At 48.6% G+C, this 15,902-nt stretch overlaps 2 protein-coding genes across 2 annotated transcripts in view; one reads left to right on the top strand and one right to left on the bottom strand.

Annotated features, from left to right (window-relative positions):
• The first annotated feature begins 1,135 nt into the window (after window positions 1–1,135).
• Window positions 1,136–11,054, top strand: LOC102102977 (uncharacterized). The gene is made up of 2 exons (XM_088068947.1): window positions 1,136–1,254; window positions 10,222–11,054. Exon 2 carries the CDS (start codon window positions 10,248–10,250, stop codon window positions 11,052–11,054), a length of 807 nt encoding a protein of 268 aa, XP_087925073.1. The 5' UTR covers window positions 1,136–1,254; window positions 10,222–10,247.
• A 1,847-nt stretch (window positions 11,055–12,901) lies between these two features.
• LOC148182324 (serine/threonine-protein kinase PAK 3-like) overlaps window positions 12,902–15,902 on the bottom strand; it is a 226,917-nt gene continuing 223,916 nt past the window's right edge. The window contains exons 13-15 of the mRNA XM_088068930.1: window positions 15,413–15,609; window positions 14,107–14,244; window positions 12,902–12,994 (exon numbers count right to left, since the gene is read on the bottom strand). Coding sequence (XP_087925056.1) covers window positions 12,911–12,994; window positions 14,107–14,244; window positions 15,413–15,609 — 419 coding nt within the window. The 3' untranslated portion in view covers window positions 12,902–12,910. The remainder of the gene's footprint in view (window positions 12,995–14,106; window positions 14,245–15,412; window positions 15,610–15,902) is intronic.

Below are 15,902 nucleotides of genomic sequence, written 5' to 3'. Positions count from 1 at the left end.
GCGACCAGAACTCGGGGGGAAGGAATTTATTGCATTTCTGGTATCAGGGAATGTAAATCTCGATGCTGCCAGGAGGATTGATCTATTGAGAAGGGGGCAAGAGAAAACTAAACAGAAGAACACCAAAGATCCTAAGAAGAATGTATGAATATGAATAAGAATTTAAGGATATGTAGTAGGATTCTGTTTTTAAGGGACAATCCTTTGTTAGTAAGGTGTGCTCTCTTGGCTGAATGCAGAGACACCCGGCCGGATCTGTATACTTCATTTTTTTCTCCTAATTGTTTTTTTATTAAACTTTTAAATTCTATAAAAATTATGTGAACCTCGTTTTTCACAGGATGTTATACAAAAAGGACATGCAGCAGGCGGATCGGGAAGGCTGAACCTTCCAAGCACCTCCGCCAGTGTTGGGCAAAGGGACAGGGACATGCGGCCGGGAAAATCAGGACAAAAACGAGGCCGCGTCCTCCAACACCTGGAGAGAGCGCATGGCAAATGCCCCATGGCCTCTCCCTTTGGGCAGCAATAAAGTCACTCGCACACCACTCCTCTGCCTCCTTTGGCCACACAAACCTCTGGCGCCGGGAATTTTCCCGCCCAGCCCCGGGCCCAGCGCAGCCACCTCCGGCCTCCCGACACGAAGCGGGACGAGCCAGCGCTGCTCCGCCACCGCCTCCTGCCGAGGCCCCAGCGGCAAGGAGACCGCGGGCAGCCGCTCCCGCAGCGCCCTCAGCCCAGGGCCAACACGGGCCGGCCACGGCACAAGCCACCCGCCACAGCCCCCTGCCGCCCCCTCCCGGGCCCGCAGCGAGCCCCGAGCCCCCGCAGAACCGAGCGCGGCTCCCACCTGCGATGGCCGGGGCCGCCTCCGAGCTCCGCCGCCGCCTCACCGGGCTCCGGCCGCTGCTGCCGCCGCTGCCGGGCCCGCACAGACGCTCCGGCAATGGCGGCTCTCCTGCCCCACGGCCGCCCTGGGGGCGCCAGCGGGGCCGGGCTTGTCCCCGCTCTGCCCAATCAGCGCGCGCCAGAGCCACGAGTGACGGCAGAAACAGCCAATCGCAGCCAGCGGCGGGCTCTGCACACGGCACGGCCTCGCCTGCCTTGGGCTGAGCTCCGCCATTTCTCGGCACCCTGGGCTGAGGAGCGGCCCCGGCGCTGGGCCCGGCCCGGGCAGGAGGCCAAGGAAGCGCCGCTGCGCTGAAGCGCCGGGAGCTCGGGGTGTCCGGGAGCTGAGGGCGCTGGGAGCTGGGGGTGAGTCCGGGATGGAGCAGGGCATGCCGGAGCGAGGCCAAAACTCTGTGACTCTCCTTCCTGTCCCGGGCGGGGAGCAGAACACACAAGGAAAGGCTCGGGGGTCTGGATGAGGGTGGGGACAGTTCAATCCTTGGTCACGGGCACAGCACACCTGACTTGGGGAAATTAAATTGAATTTATTATCAAACATGTCAGAACAAGAAAACGAGAAGTAAAGTAATTCCTACGGAAATCCATCTTCCTCCCAGCTGTCCCTCCTTCCCGGGCTTAACTTTCTGCCCCTGTCCGTCCCCCTCCCCGCCCAGAGGCACAGGGATGGGGGTCACAGTCAGGTCATGTCACTGCCTCCCCCTGAGGGCCAGGAATCCTTGTCCTGCTGCAGCCTGGGGTCCCTCCCAGGGGACAGAGTCCCTCAGGAGCAGGCTGCTCCAGCGGGGATCGCCAGGGGGATCCCCGAGTCCGGCCAGGAGCCACTTCCATGGCTCTGCAGGGGCTTCCCCCGGGCTCGGGGCCTCTCTCAGGCACCCCCTGCTCCGGCCCGGCCTCATTGCCCCCCTCACCCCCCCATGCAGCGAGTGCCCGGGCAGGGAGATGCACGATTTTCACGGGGCTGAATCTTGGAGTTTCTGAGCTTTATTGGGCTAAATGTTGGTGTTTTGCTTTTTTGTGGGAGCTGAATCTTTCTATTTTGGGGGGATATCAGATTTTTGGTGTTTGGGAAGTTTTTGATCTGTCTTTGTTAGCGTTCAGGAACACACATAATCACAGACTGATTATATGCAGGTGCTTTATTGAAGTGTGCAGGAACTCGGGGTATCAGCAACCCAAATCTAGCTCCATCCTCTTTGTCCAAAGTGCACATATTTCTACAATTTCAGCTGTAGCAGTAATCACTGTAACAACCTTATCAATATTGTTTCATTAATATTGCTTAATTAACTTTATCAATATTGCTTCATGAGAGTTAGCTCATCCTTGTATGAACATGTATGAATCTTATCTCTGGGTGGGTATCTTGGAGACCCCAAGTACCAGTTCCCGTTACCGTAAACATTTCAGCTTGCTAGACCATCCCTAATACCAAGCATTCTTGTGGCCTACCTCTACATGATTTTAAGAAACATTTTCAGAAACATTTAACCCCATAGTAACATATTTCCCCCCACTAAAAGTATTTCACTTTACTATAATAAGTGTAATGCTTTCACTATATACAGTCCTTTTTCTGTGTTTATACTTGATGTTCATCTTCGAATCCACAGTTGTCGTAAGCGTTGTTACACTCTGGAGGACTTGGAGATGACAAATGTGGATGTGGATCTCTGTCCCGTGTCAGTGCCTTTATTATCTTCTGGTTCCAGGATACTCTTTTCTTTATCTCTCCTTTCAGAACTGCACAGATTAACCAGATTGCTAGGAACACAATTAGTAGGATTATCAGACTCTCAAGAAAAGATTTGATCCAGGAGCTCACATTCCATCCTAACCCTTCAAAAATTTTATCTACCCAACTTGTGGTCAGATCTTCCCTCTCTTTCTGTGCTTCATGTTCTGTTTGTTTTCATGGATTAATGTCGTGTTCTACATCTGCAGTTCCATTTGGGATGTGGATGCAGCAGTGATCAATTTGTCCTTTTAGGTACCCGCATAATCCATGTTCTTTCAACAATAACATATCTAAAGCCAATCTATTTTGCAGGGTCATTTTAGTTGTGGTTTGTAATTGTACATTTAGCTCTCTAAATCCCTCTTTGGTAACTCTTGCCAATCTCTTTCTACCTGACCTGTAAGTTTGTACAACATCTTTCTATTTGTTATAATTTGCTATTGCACCAAACAAGGATTCCAGGGCCCACTCAAATTTTACACTACTGGAGGGTTCCTGCCATCTTTCTTCATCTTCAGCTTTGTCTTCCTGAACTTCTTGTCTTGTTCTTATTTGCAGAAGTTCTTCTTGTCTCTTGAATGGGGACGTTTTCCAAATTGGGCATAAGGTGGGGAGGCCTAAAGTAATCTCTTTTACTTTTTCACCTACAGGCAAATGTGTTGTCCGGGTGCCATCACTTGCTGCCCATCCAAATTGGCCTGGACTCTGAATTGTACTTGTGCTACATATTACCTTTTGGATCACTTGTCCTATCTGGTCATTTATTTCACCTTGTTTGTGTTTGATTCTTCTGCAGGCACATCCAATTTGCAGAGCTACCACTAGCAGTGGCATTTGTTTTATTTCGTCATCATCAGAAGTACAGTCCTAAGTTTTGTTCCATACCCACCAATTCACTTTGTCTGCCTCCATTCTACTACTGGTTGCAGTGTTCCATACCCCTGGATCTGTTTCATTTTCAGAGCCTTCCCACTTAATGCACCAAGGGCTATCTGCCATAGATTGGAATTTCTGAAGCACACTCATTGACCATGCACTGTCCCAAGCTTCAGCCCGATCTTTTCCTTCCTGTCCTTCACACTTCCACTTCGATACTGGAATCTTTTCTTCAATAACCTTTGCTATCTTTTCATAACACCATCCATAATTCCCTAATCCCCCATATCAGCCTAGTTTTGGTTCATACTTTCCTCCATTTTCATGACAATTCCATATAGATGAATGCTTTGGCTTCACAGCATTTTCAAACACTGTCTTATTTTGGTACTCGTAATCTATTTGCAATACACAGCTCACATTTTCATTTTTATTCTTTTGTATTTCAGGTAATTTTGATGTTACAATTCCCCAATATATTGGGTCTCCTGCTGCCTTTGGTATTGGCAGACAGGCAGTTATTTTGCTGCTGTTTTGCATGTTGGCAAAATCTTTAATTAATCCAATCATCCCATTTTCTGCCTGAATAGTCTTAGAGACTTTTATCACTTGTGTTTCTGGCTGCACCCCCACATCCCTCTTCATTCTAAAATGAAGAGTTGTCAGCTGATCCTTTTGCATTTCACATCCCAAAATAACATTGATTCCAACTGATGGCACTAAAGGCCATAAAATAATCACCATTACAGTCACTAGCAACCTAGACATCTGAAACAATCAAACCCGCTTTATCTGCACCTTTGTTGGCCCTACAGTTTGTGCAGTCCACAGTGCAGGGGAAACCTTCTTCACCCTGGTGTAATGTATGCAGGGATCCAGTCCAGCTCCTTTGACTGCTGTCAAGGTAGTTAACAGTACCTGATAGGGTCCATTCCACCTTTCTTTTAATGGTTCTTCGTTCCAGCTTTTAACGTGCACTTCATCTCCCGGGGGGATGTCATGAACTGGATTCTCAAGAGTCAGTGGCCTGTTCCACACAAGGGTGCTCCGAAGTCGAGCTCGAGCTTTTCCAAGAGACAGAACATAATTATACACCTCTTGCTTCCCTGTAACATGTACATTTGGATTAGGTTCAGGGGATTCATATGGTTTCCCATACAATATCTCATAAGGACTGACTGACATCCTGCTTCTAGGCTTTATCCGAATCCTCAGCAGTGCTATTGGTAAAGCTTGTGGCTACTGCAATTTAGCCTCTTGGCATATTTTGCTGATTTGCCTCTTCAATGTCTGATTCATCCTCTCTACCTGTCCACTGGATTGGGGTCTCCATGGTGTATGGAGATGCCAAGCTATTCCCAGTAACCTACTCACCTCCCTCACTACTGTGGCTGTGAAATGTGGGCCCCTATCTGATGATATTCCTAGAGGCACCCCAAATCTTGGAATGATTTCTTGCAGTAACCACTTGACTGTCTCCTTTGCTTGATTTGTGTGACAGGGAAGAGCTTCTGGCCATCCTGAAAATGTGTCAACCCCTACCAATAGATATTTGTATCCTCGAGTTCTTGCTAATTCTACAAAATCTACTTGCCAATAACCTGGTTCTACTCCTACCCAAATTTTCCCTAATTGTGCCTGTCGTCTAGCCACTGGATTGTTCTTTAAGCAAATTTCACATTTTGACATTACTGATTTTGCTGTTGTTGACATCCATACTGAAATTAAATTTTGTTTTAACAATTTCACCAATGCCTCTGCACTCCAATGACATTTGTTATGTTTAATTTGTAGAACTTTTCTCATTATCAAGAGGGGTACCACTACTTGTCCCTGTGTAGTCACATACCACCCTTCTGAATTCTTCTGTGCATTCAGTGAGCATCCCAATTTCTCATCCTCTATTGAATATTTTGGTTCTGGGGGTAAATTGAATTGAGATACATTAGTTTTTAGAGGTATCAATGCCATTGCAGTTTGCACTTCTCGAGCAGCTTGTCGGGCTGTCCAGTCTGCTTTCTGATTTCCCTCATGAATTTTGGAGCTTCCTGATTGGTGAGCTTTGCAGTGCATGATTGCTACTTGCTCGGGCTTTTGTACTGCTTTTATTAATTGCAGGACTGCATCTTGATGTTTAATGTGTGTGCCTTGAGAAGACAGCAGTCCTCTTTCTTTCCACAGTGCTCTGTGTACATGCAGTATTCCAAAAGCATATTTTGAATCAGTCCAGATATTTACTTTCTTCCCATCACTCATCTCTAATGCTCTGGTTAAAGCAACCAGTTCTGCTCGTTGGGCAGATGTGTTTGCTGGTAAGGAACAAAGCTGGATTCAAAAGGTTAGCTGTCTTTAATGTGACATCATCCTGCCCAGTCAGGATTACCTGGAATTTCATCATTCTGCTTGGAGATAGCCAATGGCCCCCCTTTTGTTCTAAAACAGTGGTCACCATGTGTGGCACATAGACATCTATGTGTCTACCCATCGTGAGTTTCCTGGCTTCTTGGATCAGCATCACGGTGGCTGCAGCTGCCCGCAGGCATGAAGGCCATCCGGCACTCACGTTGTCAAGTTGTTTGGAAAAGCAGCCTACCAGCCTTTTCCAGCTTCCCAAATGTTGGGTCAGCCCTCTCAGTGCTGGGTGTGATCTTTCATGCACAAATAGCTGAAAATCTTTGGATAGATCAGGCAGTCCTAACACCGGAGCTGTTGTCAATGCCTCCTTCAGTTTGAGGAAGGTCTCCTTCTGTGGTTTGCCCCAGGTAAGCGGTTGTGTCTTCTGGGCCTCATACAGGGGTTTTGCAATTAGTCCATAGTCCATGATCCATAGGTGGTACCACTCTGTCACCCCGAGGAAAACTCACAGCTCATGCAGGTTCTGGGGTTCTGGAATAGCACAAATAGCTTGAATATGATTAGTACCCAGCTTTCGTTGCCCTTGTGAGATTTCACATCCCAGGTAAATCACAGTCTGCTGGGCAATTTGTGCCTTTTCTTTAGACACCTTATATCCTCCCATTCCTAGTTGATTTAAAATTTCAGTTGTTACCTTTCTGCAGGTTGTTTTCTCTTCTGTAGCTGTCAGTATATCATCGACATACTGTAATAGCAGGTATTGTTCTCTTGGTACTTGCCTGTTTTCGGTCCAAATCTCCAGCTTCTTCGCCAGCTGGCTTCCAAATAGGGTTGGACTGTTCTTGTATCCTTGTGGGAGTCGTGTTCAGGTGAGCTGAGTTTTCCTTCCATTTTCTGGATTTTCCCATTCAAAGGCAAACAGTTTCCTACTTTCTTTGTCAAGGGGTATGCAGAAAAAGGCATCTTTTAAATCAATTACAGTAAAAATTTCTATTTCTCTTTCACAGATGTCAGTAATGTGTAAGGATTAGCTACCTCTGGGTAAATATCTTTAGTTATTCCATTTATTGCTCTCAAATCCTGTACTAGTCTGTACTCACCATTTGGTTTCTTCCCTGGAAATATTGGTGTATTCAATTCTGATTCAGATTCTTCTAAAATTTGGTACTTCAAAAATTTATCAATCATCTTTACTATTCCTTGCCGTGCTTCTGCCTTTATGGGGTACTGTTTAACCTGTACAGCTTTTGCTCCTTCTTTTCATTCTACATGTACTGGTTGTGGCAACTTAGATTTTCGTGGTATGTCTGTTTCCCATACAGAGGGAATTGCTGCATCCTCTACTTCCCGAGGGATAGTAGGGACGGGTTTTTCTTTTATCATTAAGATTTGTCCTGTCTTTGATTCAAGTTTTTTCATTAACAGCTCCCCGTTTTCAGAAGTTATCATTGCATCAAGTTTTGCTAATAAATCTCATCCTCAAAGTGGAATTGGACACTCAGGCATATCTAAAAATTCATGTGTTAACACTTTGTTTCCAAAGCACAAATCCAGGGGTTGCAGGAATGGTCGATTCTCCTCCTTCCCTGTGGCTCCAACTATTGTTGCTGTTTTGTCTCCAGTTTGCCCTTTTAGATCATTTAGCACAGAATATGTAGCCCCCGTATCCACCAGAAATTTTACTTCTCTATCTCCCAATTATATAGTTAATAAAGGTTCTTATATTGGTTTTTGTTCTGATTCTAGTCAGCTGCTGTACTCCCCCAGCACCATTAATTTGGAAGCATCTTGATTCTGATTGAACTGATTGCCCTGGTTAAACCGATTTGGGCATTCATTTTTCCAGTGCCCCTCTTGTCTACAAGAAGCACATTGATTTAACCCCAATCTTGGCAAAACCCATCCCCCTCGTCCTCTGCCAAGTCCGCCCCTCCTCAGTCCACGACCACCTCTGCCGCGTCCTCTGAAACCTGGATTCTCTCTTCCTTGGATCGCTGCCAAAAGATTTTGCTGCTGCTTTTTACTAGCTTCCTTTTCCCTGTTATTGTATACTTTCCCAGCCACTTCAAGTAATTGATTCAAATTCCTTGAATCTTCTCCTTCTAACTTCTGCAATTTTCTCCTAATATCATCCTGCGACTGCCCAAGAAAAATGAACACAAGCTGAACTTTCGCTTGTTCTGTTTCTAGTTGAAGATCTGTATACTTTCTTGCTGCCTCCTTAAGCCTTTCCAAAAATGCAGCAGGGGATTCTTTCTTTTCCTGTCTTACCTCATACAATTTAGACCAATTCATAGCCTTAGGTACAGCATTCCCAACCCCTGTCTGGAGCCACTCTTGATATCTCTTCAGCCTCCGCATGTCCCCAAAGGCATTGGGATCCCACCCTGGATCCTCGGTTGGAAAGTTCTCATCTAAAGTCCCCATCACCATCCCAGTTCTGAGATCTTCTCTCACCTTCTCCTTGGCTGCTCTAAGCACCATCTCTTTCTCAGTAGAGTCCATTAAATTCTCCACTATTACTTATATATCATCCCAATCTGGATTCTGAGTTTTCATAATCCTTTTTACCACCCCTGCCACTTTATCAGGATTTTCTCTGTAAGTTCCAGCTGATTGTTTCCAAATTATCAAGTCTGCAGGGGAAAATGGAACTTTCACAAACACCGGCCCTTCTACTCCTACTCCTTGTCTCAAGGGGGCAATCACAGTCCGCCTTTGTCTGCCCAAATCTTTTCCCGTTCTACCCAGAACCAGAGCAAGCTGTGACCGAGTCCGATGGGATACCGGTGTCACTGATTTATTATCATCACCCCCGCTACTGCTATCTTCCTCCCCAGCATTTTTCACATTTCCTTGTGTCACAGTTAGATTTTGATCATCTCCTGGAGAAGAAGGATCAGGTGAAGGCGGTAGAGGAGGATAAAGAGGGCAAGGTGAAGTGGGATTAGGCGAGATAGGGTTAGGTGAAATAGGATTGAAGTGGAGGCAGACAAAACAAAATCGGGTTCTTTTGGTTCTGCTGAAACCACTTGTAAATCAACATCCATCTCTTTCCCCCGACACAAACTTTCTTTTAATGCCAGGTGCTCTAAACAACTTTTTCCTTTTACACAAACCTCACATTTATCACTCACACGTGCCTTAATTGCCATCAATCCACACTCAGCCTGCCATTCTGGCTTGTGTCGCAAATAGCAAAACAAATCAACGTACGGAACTTCATCCCACTTTCCCTCTGGCTTACAGAACAACATCAACTGTAAAATGGTGTTATACTGCAAAGATCCATTTCTCGGCCACTTTTCCCCACTGTCCAGGTCATATCCTGGCCACCATGTATTACAATAATCAGTCAACTTTACGTAAATCTTGCCCAAAGTTTCCCTGTTTCCAATGTGCTAATAAGCACCCCAAAGGAGAAGTACGTGGTACAGGGGCATTGCCACCTCAAATCCCTTTAAGCTTCTCCGTGTTACAGTTACAATACACCACACACCACTGCTGCCCAACCTGCAACGCTTTTGCACTTGTCTGACAGACGGTGCCTGGGCAATACCAGGAATTCCTCCAGCCCAACCGTGCGAAGCTTTCGCTGCGTCTTATCGGCAGGCACCAGAGCAGAGCGAAAAGCACCTTACCTCTCTCAGAGGGATGTTGTGAGCGGCGGAGATGGTCGCAGCCGGATGGGCTCCCTGAGAATCCCTCGGTGTCGGCTGGAGCATGATCGGGTCGTGAGCTCGCTCAGCAGCACTCACAGGGTCCCATCTGGGTCACCAAAATGTTAGAGTTCAGGAACACACATAATCACAGACTGATTATATGCAGGTGCTTTATTGAAGTGTGCGGGAACTAGGGGTATCAGCAACCCAAATCTAGCTCCATCGTCTTTGTCCAAAGTGCACATATTTCTACAATTTCAGCTGTAGCAGAAATCACTATAACAACCTTATCAATATTGCTTCATTAATAAATCTTCATTAACTTTATCAATAATGCTTCATGAGAGTTAGCTCATCCTTGTATGAACATGTCCGAATCTTATCTCTGGGTGGGTATCTTGGAGACCCCAAGTACCAGTTCCTGTTACCGTAAACATTTCAGCTTGCTAGACCATCCTTAATACCAAGCATTCTTGTGGCCTACCTCTACATGATTTTAATAAATATTTTCAGAAACATTTAACCCCGTAGTAACATCTTGATGTTTGGAGGATGTTTGGGCTGAATCTTGGTGTTTTAGAGATTCTTCCAGACACAAGATGCTGAATGACTTCCTGAGATGAACTTGGGAAAGGAGGAATCCCCACCCCAAGGCACTCTCCTCTTGTTTTTTCCCCAATGCAGGATTTTCATTCCTGCACCGTGGCCAGATGGAGGAGGAGGAAAAGCCCCGGAGATGCCGCACAAGGAGGGTCTGCAAACCCAGTCCAGGGAGCTGCGAGGAGGAAACATCCCCCCAGTGCCAGGAACACGGCCAGAGATCCAGCCAGAGCTCAGAGCTGGGGGAGAAGCCCCACAAGTGCTTGGAATGTGGGAAGGGCTTTAGAAAGAGCTCCCACCTGATCCAGCACCAGGTGATCCACACTGGGGAAAAGGCCTACGAGTGTGGGGAATGTGGGAAGAGCTTCAGCCAGAGCTTCAGCCTCTTGCGGCACCAAATGATCCACACTGGGGAAAAGCCCTACGAGTGTGGAAAATGTGGGGATAGGTTCAGCTGCAGCTCCAACCTGAGGGCACATCAGAGCATCCACACTGGGGAAAAGCCCTACGAGTGTGGGGAATGTGGGAAGAGGTTCAGCAAGAGGTCCAACCTAAGGGCACACCAGAGGAGCCACACAGGGGAACGGCCCTACACCTGCTTGGAATGTGGGAAGAGCTTTGGATGGAGCTGTGAGCTGAGAAAACACCAGCTCATCCACACTGGGGAGAGGCCCTACGAGTGTCCTGAGTGTGGGAAGAGGTTTCAGCGCAGCTCCACTGTCATCAGACATGAGCGGATTCACACAGACGAGAGGCCCTTCCGCTGCCCCGACTGCGGGAAGAGCTTCAACCGCAACTCCACCCTCACCGTCCACCGGCGCATCCACACTGGGGAGAGGCCCTACGAGTGTCCCCAGTGTGGGAAGAGCTTCTCACACAGCTCTAACTTGACCCAACACCAACGGAGGCACCAGTAAGGGAAGCCCTGCGAGTGCCCCGAGTGCGGGAAGAGCTTCGTGCACTGCTCCAGCTCCATCCCCCATGGGAGGATCGGCGTTGGATGATCCCCAGTGACCCCCGTTGGGCAGAGCCCTGGTGATCCGTGGTCCTGGTGATCCGTGTTGGGAAGACACCTGGCTGGGAGGCTCCACATCTTCCTGGCTCCCTGTGGGCACCTGGATGAACACCAGGATAGGACCATGCATTGGGACACAGACCAACAATGGGAATTCCTTGGGGAGAGCAGATTTGTTGACTTTCAATCCCAGAAAACTGTTTGCTAAAGCTAATGGAACTCACAAGCCCTATTTGTTACACTTCAACACCTCTCCTTCCTTTTCTGGGAATTCAACACAAACTTATAGTCAGTAAGTTCTGCAAGTGCTCTTGTTGCGTGAGGCCACATGTGTCTTTCATTCAGCAATTAATGAAGAAAACACAAATTGCCCACTGAGACCCTTCTGTTCCCTTCCAAATCACTACTCAAGAACAAGCCTCAGGCACATGCCCATAGTCCCTCTCTGCCAGCAGCTCCGAGCTGCATTGCACAGTGCTTGCTGTGCCCCAGAGAGCACCAAGCAGGCTGGCCTGGTGCCCCTGAATATTTCTGCAAAACCCTCTGCATTTCACACCTTTGCTGTGGCTCAGTGCAGAGCTCCAGGATTGCAGGCGCTTGGTCCCAGAGCTGTGTGAGGCACTGGCTGGTGCAGATGTGCCCTGACTTGCTGTCAGTGCCTCACGCTGGCCTCGGTTCCCCTGGCAGAAATGCCGTGCCTGAAGGACACTGCCCTGTGCTGGAGCCTGCGGAGCAGCCCGGCTCCCTCCCCCTGTGCCCAGAGTGCTGCACACACTGCTGACCATTGCCAGCAGTTCCAGGGCAGGCGGCAGAAGAGCAGGAATGGTCAGGCAGGGCAGCAGCCCTGGGCTGCTCTTTGCCTTTCTCTCCTCCTGTGCAGACTCCAGACAGCCCATGGCACCAGTGTGTGCTGTGCCCAGCACGGCGCCGCTTCCCCTCAGGAGCAGCCAGCTGCCAGCTTGGCTCTGAGAGCGCAGGATTTGCCTGGTGCCAGCAAGAGGCAGCCAGGGCCAGGCTGCTGCCTCTTGCAGCTCCAAGGGCCTCCTTCCAGCCTGCCTCTGCCGAGGCTCAGGCTTCTCCGGGCTCTGCCAGGGCTCTGCTGGGGCTCCAGCCTGGCCAAGGCCGGGCCCGCTCTCACCTCACAGTCGCTGACAGCTCTGCACCACAGGAGACCTTGCACAGCACCCTCACTGCTCTTTCTGCTTGCTCTCTTCAGCCAGACTCAACTCCAGCCAAAGAGATTGCACTTAGGGATACAAATCCAAGTGGCAGGAACCCAGATGTTCTCGGGTCACATCTGCACAGCCTGCATCTGCACAGGATGTTTGCGTTGCACCGCTCCTCCTTTGGTTTTTCCTGCAAATGCCATTGCTGTTTCTGCCACAAATAGAAATGCCAGAGCTGGGCAAAACTTGGCCAGTTGGCCATATTCCAAAGGCAGTGTGGTCTGGAGAGGATGAATGAAGAGGAGCCTTCCCCACTTTGAAACCATACCAAAGAAGCCATCAAAGTCACTTTCCACCTCTAAGAGAACACTGACAATTCAGGAGGAAATGTTGAGCTTTCTCACAGGGTCAGAAGGAGAGAAATGTTCCAAAGGAGTTGAGGTATTAGTAACTTTATTTATAATCCTACTCTACAATCCTGCACTACAATCCTACACTACAGTCCTACTCTACAATCCTACTCTACAATCCTACTCTACAGTCCTACTCTAAATTGGGCATGGAAAAAACAGTTTGAAATTGATTGGCACATTCATGTCTCCTCCTTCCACTTCTTCACTGCAACAATGAGTGGTGCCAGGCTGGACCCAGGCATGGCCGATGTTATAAATTGATGCTGCAGAAAGGAAAACAACAAGAAAGCATGATTTTCCAAGCTAAGAGCTTCAAAGGCAGGGGAATACTTTTTAAATGAAACGGGGATTGAGTCAGAGTAGGTCAGGAGCATGGGGCAAGAGTGGAACAGGTTGCCCCAAGAGCTGGTAGGTGGCCCACCCCTGGAAATATCTGAGGTGTGAGTATCCTGATCTCTTGAAAGATGTCCCTGCTCATTGCAGGACACAGACTAGATGACCTTTCCATGTCCCTGTGTGTTAGTTTGAGATGAATTGACATTTAGGGAAAGAAGTAAGAAACCCCGCACGGAAGTGATTTCTTTGAGAGAAGCTGCTGGGAGCTTCCTCTGTGCCTGAGACAGGCCAATGGCTGGCTAGTTCTGAGAACTGACAACATTTTGCACCATTTAGAAATGAGATGTGCCCCTGTGATGATGCACATTTTGAAAACCACCAGCCCGGGAACTGGCCCTCTTTGCTTCCGGAGCCCGAAGGTAACGGAGCTCTGGTGAGGCCGGCCCTGCTCGCCCACGGCCTGTGCTCCTGGGGGAGGCCGGGCCAGACCCCAGCGGCTCCCGGGCGGGGGATGGAGGCTGCGGGACCCCGGCCCCAGGCTGGGCCAGGCCACGGCTGCTGACATCTTGCCCACACTAAACCCTCTCCCCGGCGTGCAGCGACGGCTCCAGGCCGAGCCTCCCCTCCCAGCGGCTCCCGGGCAGAGAGAGGGGCCCAGCACAGCCTGAAATCCAACACCGTGACTGCCATGACCTGGGTGAGATTGAACCCTTTCACTGCACAGATGAGACCTTTCTTATTCTTGTGGGCCTGATAATAAAATTTGTTATCCCTTTGAAGTTTGAAGCCTGTTTTGCCCTTCTCCTAATCCATAGCTCCCAGCAAGAAATGAGTAAGTGCCCTGGTGATTTTAGCCAGCGCTAAAACCCAGCACTCCCTGCCAGCCCAGCCCAGTCTAGGATTGCTCCCCATTGTCAGCTGAACAGCACCAAGGTTGGAAGTGAGGAGGATGGGGGCTCATCTGATGCCTTGGATTTCAGTGGAGGAGGAGCCCCATCCCTCGGACACTGTTTCACCTGCAGCCCTTTCGGCATTTTACCTGCAGCAGCTCCTTGGCAGACCAGCGCTGCGCCTCGCCTTTCTGCAGGCAGCAGCTCAGGAAGTCACGCAGCAAAGGCGAGAATTGCTCGGGCTGCCGCAGCTGTGGGGTCCCTTCTGTGGCTATGTGGAATTTAGCCTGGAGAAAAAGGAAACACAAGGCTCCACCTGCTTCTTTCCCATCTGGAACTGCTCTCCCAGAGCCCATTGTTTCAGCTCCACTCTGCAGTGGCACTTTTTGCCCTGGCAGAGAGGCAGAGATGACTTTCCTGTAGCATTTGGATGACGACTTTCCTGTATCATGAAAAAACCCAAGCCCCAAAGCCACAGCTTTGCCAACATCCAGCAGATCTTGCCTTGGCAGCTGATTTCATTGCCTGATCTAGTTAGTGGCAACTACATCAGCAAATACATGTTTCCTTCTCGGAGGATTCCCAGCAGCTTGGCAGCCTTTTTGGAAGAGGGATTTTGCTATTCTAACTAACTCTACTATTTCCAAGGATTCTTATATGAAAAGAATCTCTGCAGTGCTTGTTGGTCCCTTAAGCACAGCTGCCATAAAACAAAACTCATCAGGCTTTTTGTCCTGTTCTTGACAATGATGGTAATTGGAAGAAAAGAAAGGAAATTCAGCAGGTGTTCCTCAGGGAAGGAAACAAACATTTGGAATCTCATTTCCAACACAGACACATTCAGATGCCTCCACAAATGTATTGGGTTGAAAATGCCTGTTTGGGCACACAGGAGCCACCTGCAGCTCTGTCTCTCAGCACTCTGAAAATTTCAGGTTCCCTTAAGTGGCAAAAGGAAAATATTCATGGTGAAATCAGAAGTGTCATCCCTGTGGTAACCCTGTGCTCGTTGGATTCTCAAGTCAATGCATTAACGCTGTGCCCATCCCAGAAAGTGCCAGGAAACAAAGAGGAGGTTTTGGCAGGCTCTCCCCATCACCAGGCTCCAGCTTGCTTTGGTTTGAGTTTCTTTGCTTCATCTCTGGAAAAATAACACCAGCTCTGAGATGCTGTTTCCTATTCTTTGGGCCATCTACACAGCCAAAAGAGCTGGAACGACTTCTAAGGCAAAGCAAAATGCTGCCTGAGAATGGAGATGGTTTGGGTGAGGGAAGGCTTGAGTTCCCCCACTGCTGCAACCAAAGCTACAGCAGATGCTGATGTGCTGCAGGGCCATTTGTAGAAGGGGCCTTGGTGGAAGCACTTCCAGCAGATGGCCATGGGATTTTGTGCAGTGAGCAGAGAACACGGGACAGGTGAGAAAGACAGCGGGATCAGAGAGTATTTGCTCCTTACCGATCGAGCAGTGAAACTGTCATAAGGAGTTTTTTGTTCGGCCATTTCAATTGCCACAATTCCAAAAGACCACACGTCCACTTTGGGGCCATATGGTCGATGCTTCACCACTTCAGGTGCCATCCACCAAGGAGTCCCGATCACCGAGCACCGCTGATTGTGCTCAGGGGTGAGCTGAGCAGAAAGGCCAAAATCAGCTGAGGAGAAAGCAAAATACTGTTTTAATTTTGATACTGTCAATTAGGAAACCAAGGCAAAGAATTCCCCAGTAGAAGTTTGAGAATGTGCAGTTGAATTTCCTGGACAACACTCCCTGCTCTGTTTCCTTGGGGCTTTAGCCAAGGTGATATGAATTGGCTACTTCAAACATCCCCCATTTTTTACACTTCCTCCAGCAGTGCCTTTTGTTGCCCTGAAGGTTTAGATTGTAGCTCCCTCCCTCTGGAAGGAACACACACAGACACACACAGAGCAATAGCACTCTTGGCTG

The sequence above is a fragment of the Pseudopodoces humilis genome, chromosome 33 (assembly GCF_049639895.1).
Source record: "Pseudopodoces humilis isolate 2021_Gansu_Grassland_sample_001 chromosome 33, ASM4963989v1, whole genome shotgun sequence".
NCBI classification, from domain to species: domain Eukaryota; kingdom Metazoa; phylum Chordata; class Aves; order Passeriformes; family Paridae; genus Pseudopodoces; species Pseudopodoces humilis.
Note: the sequence above shows the minus strand (reverse complement) of the source record. Positions and strands in the feature narration are given on the sequence as shown.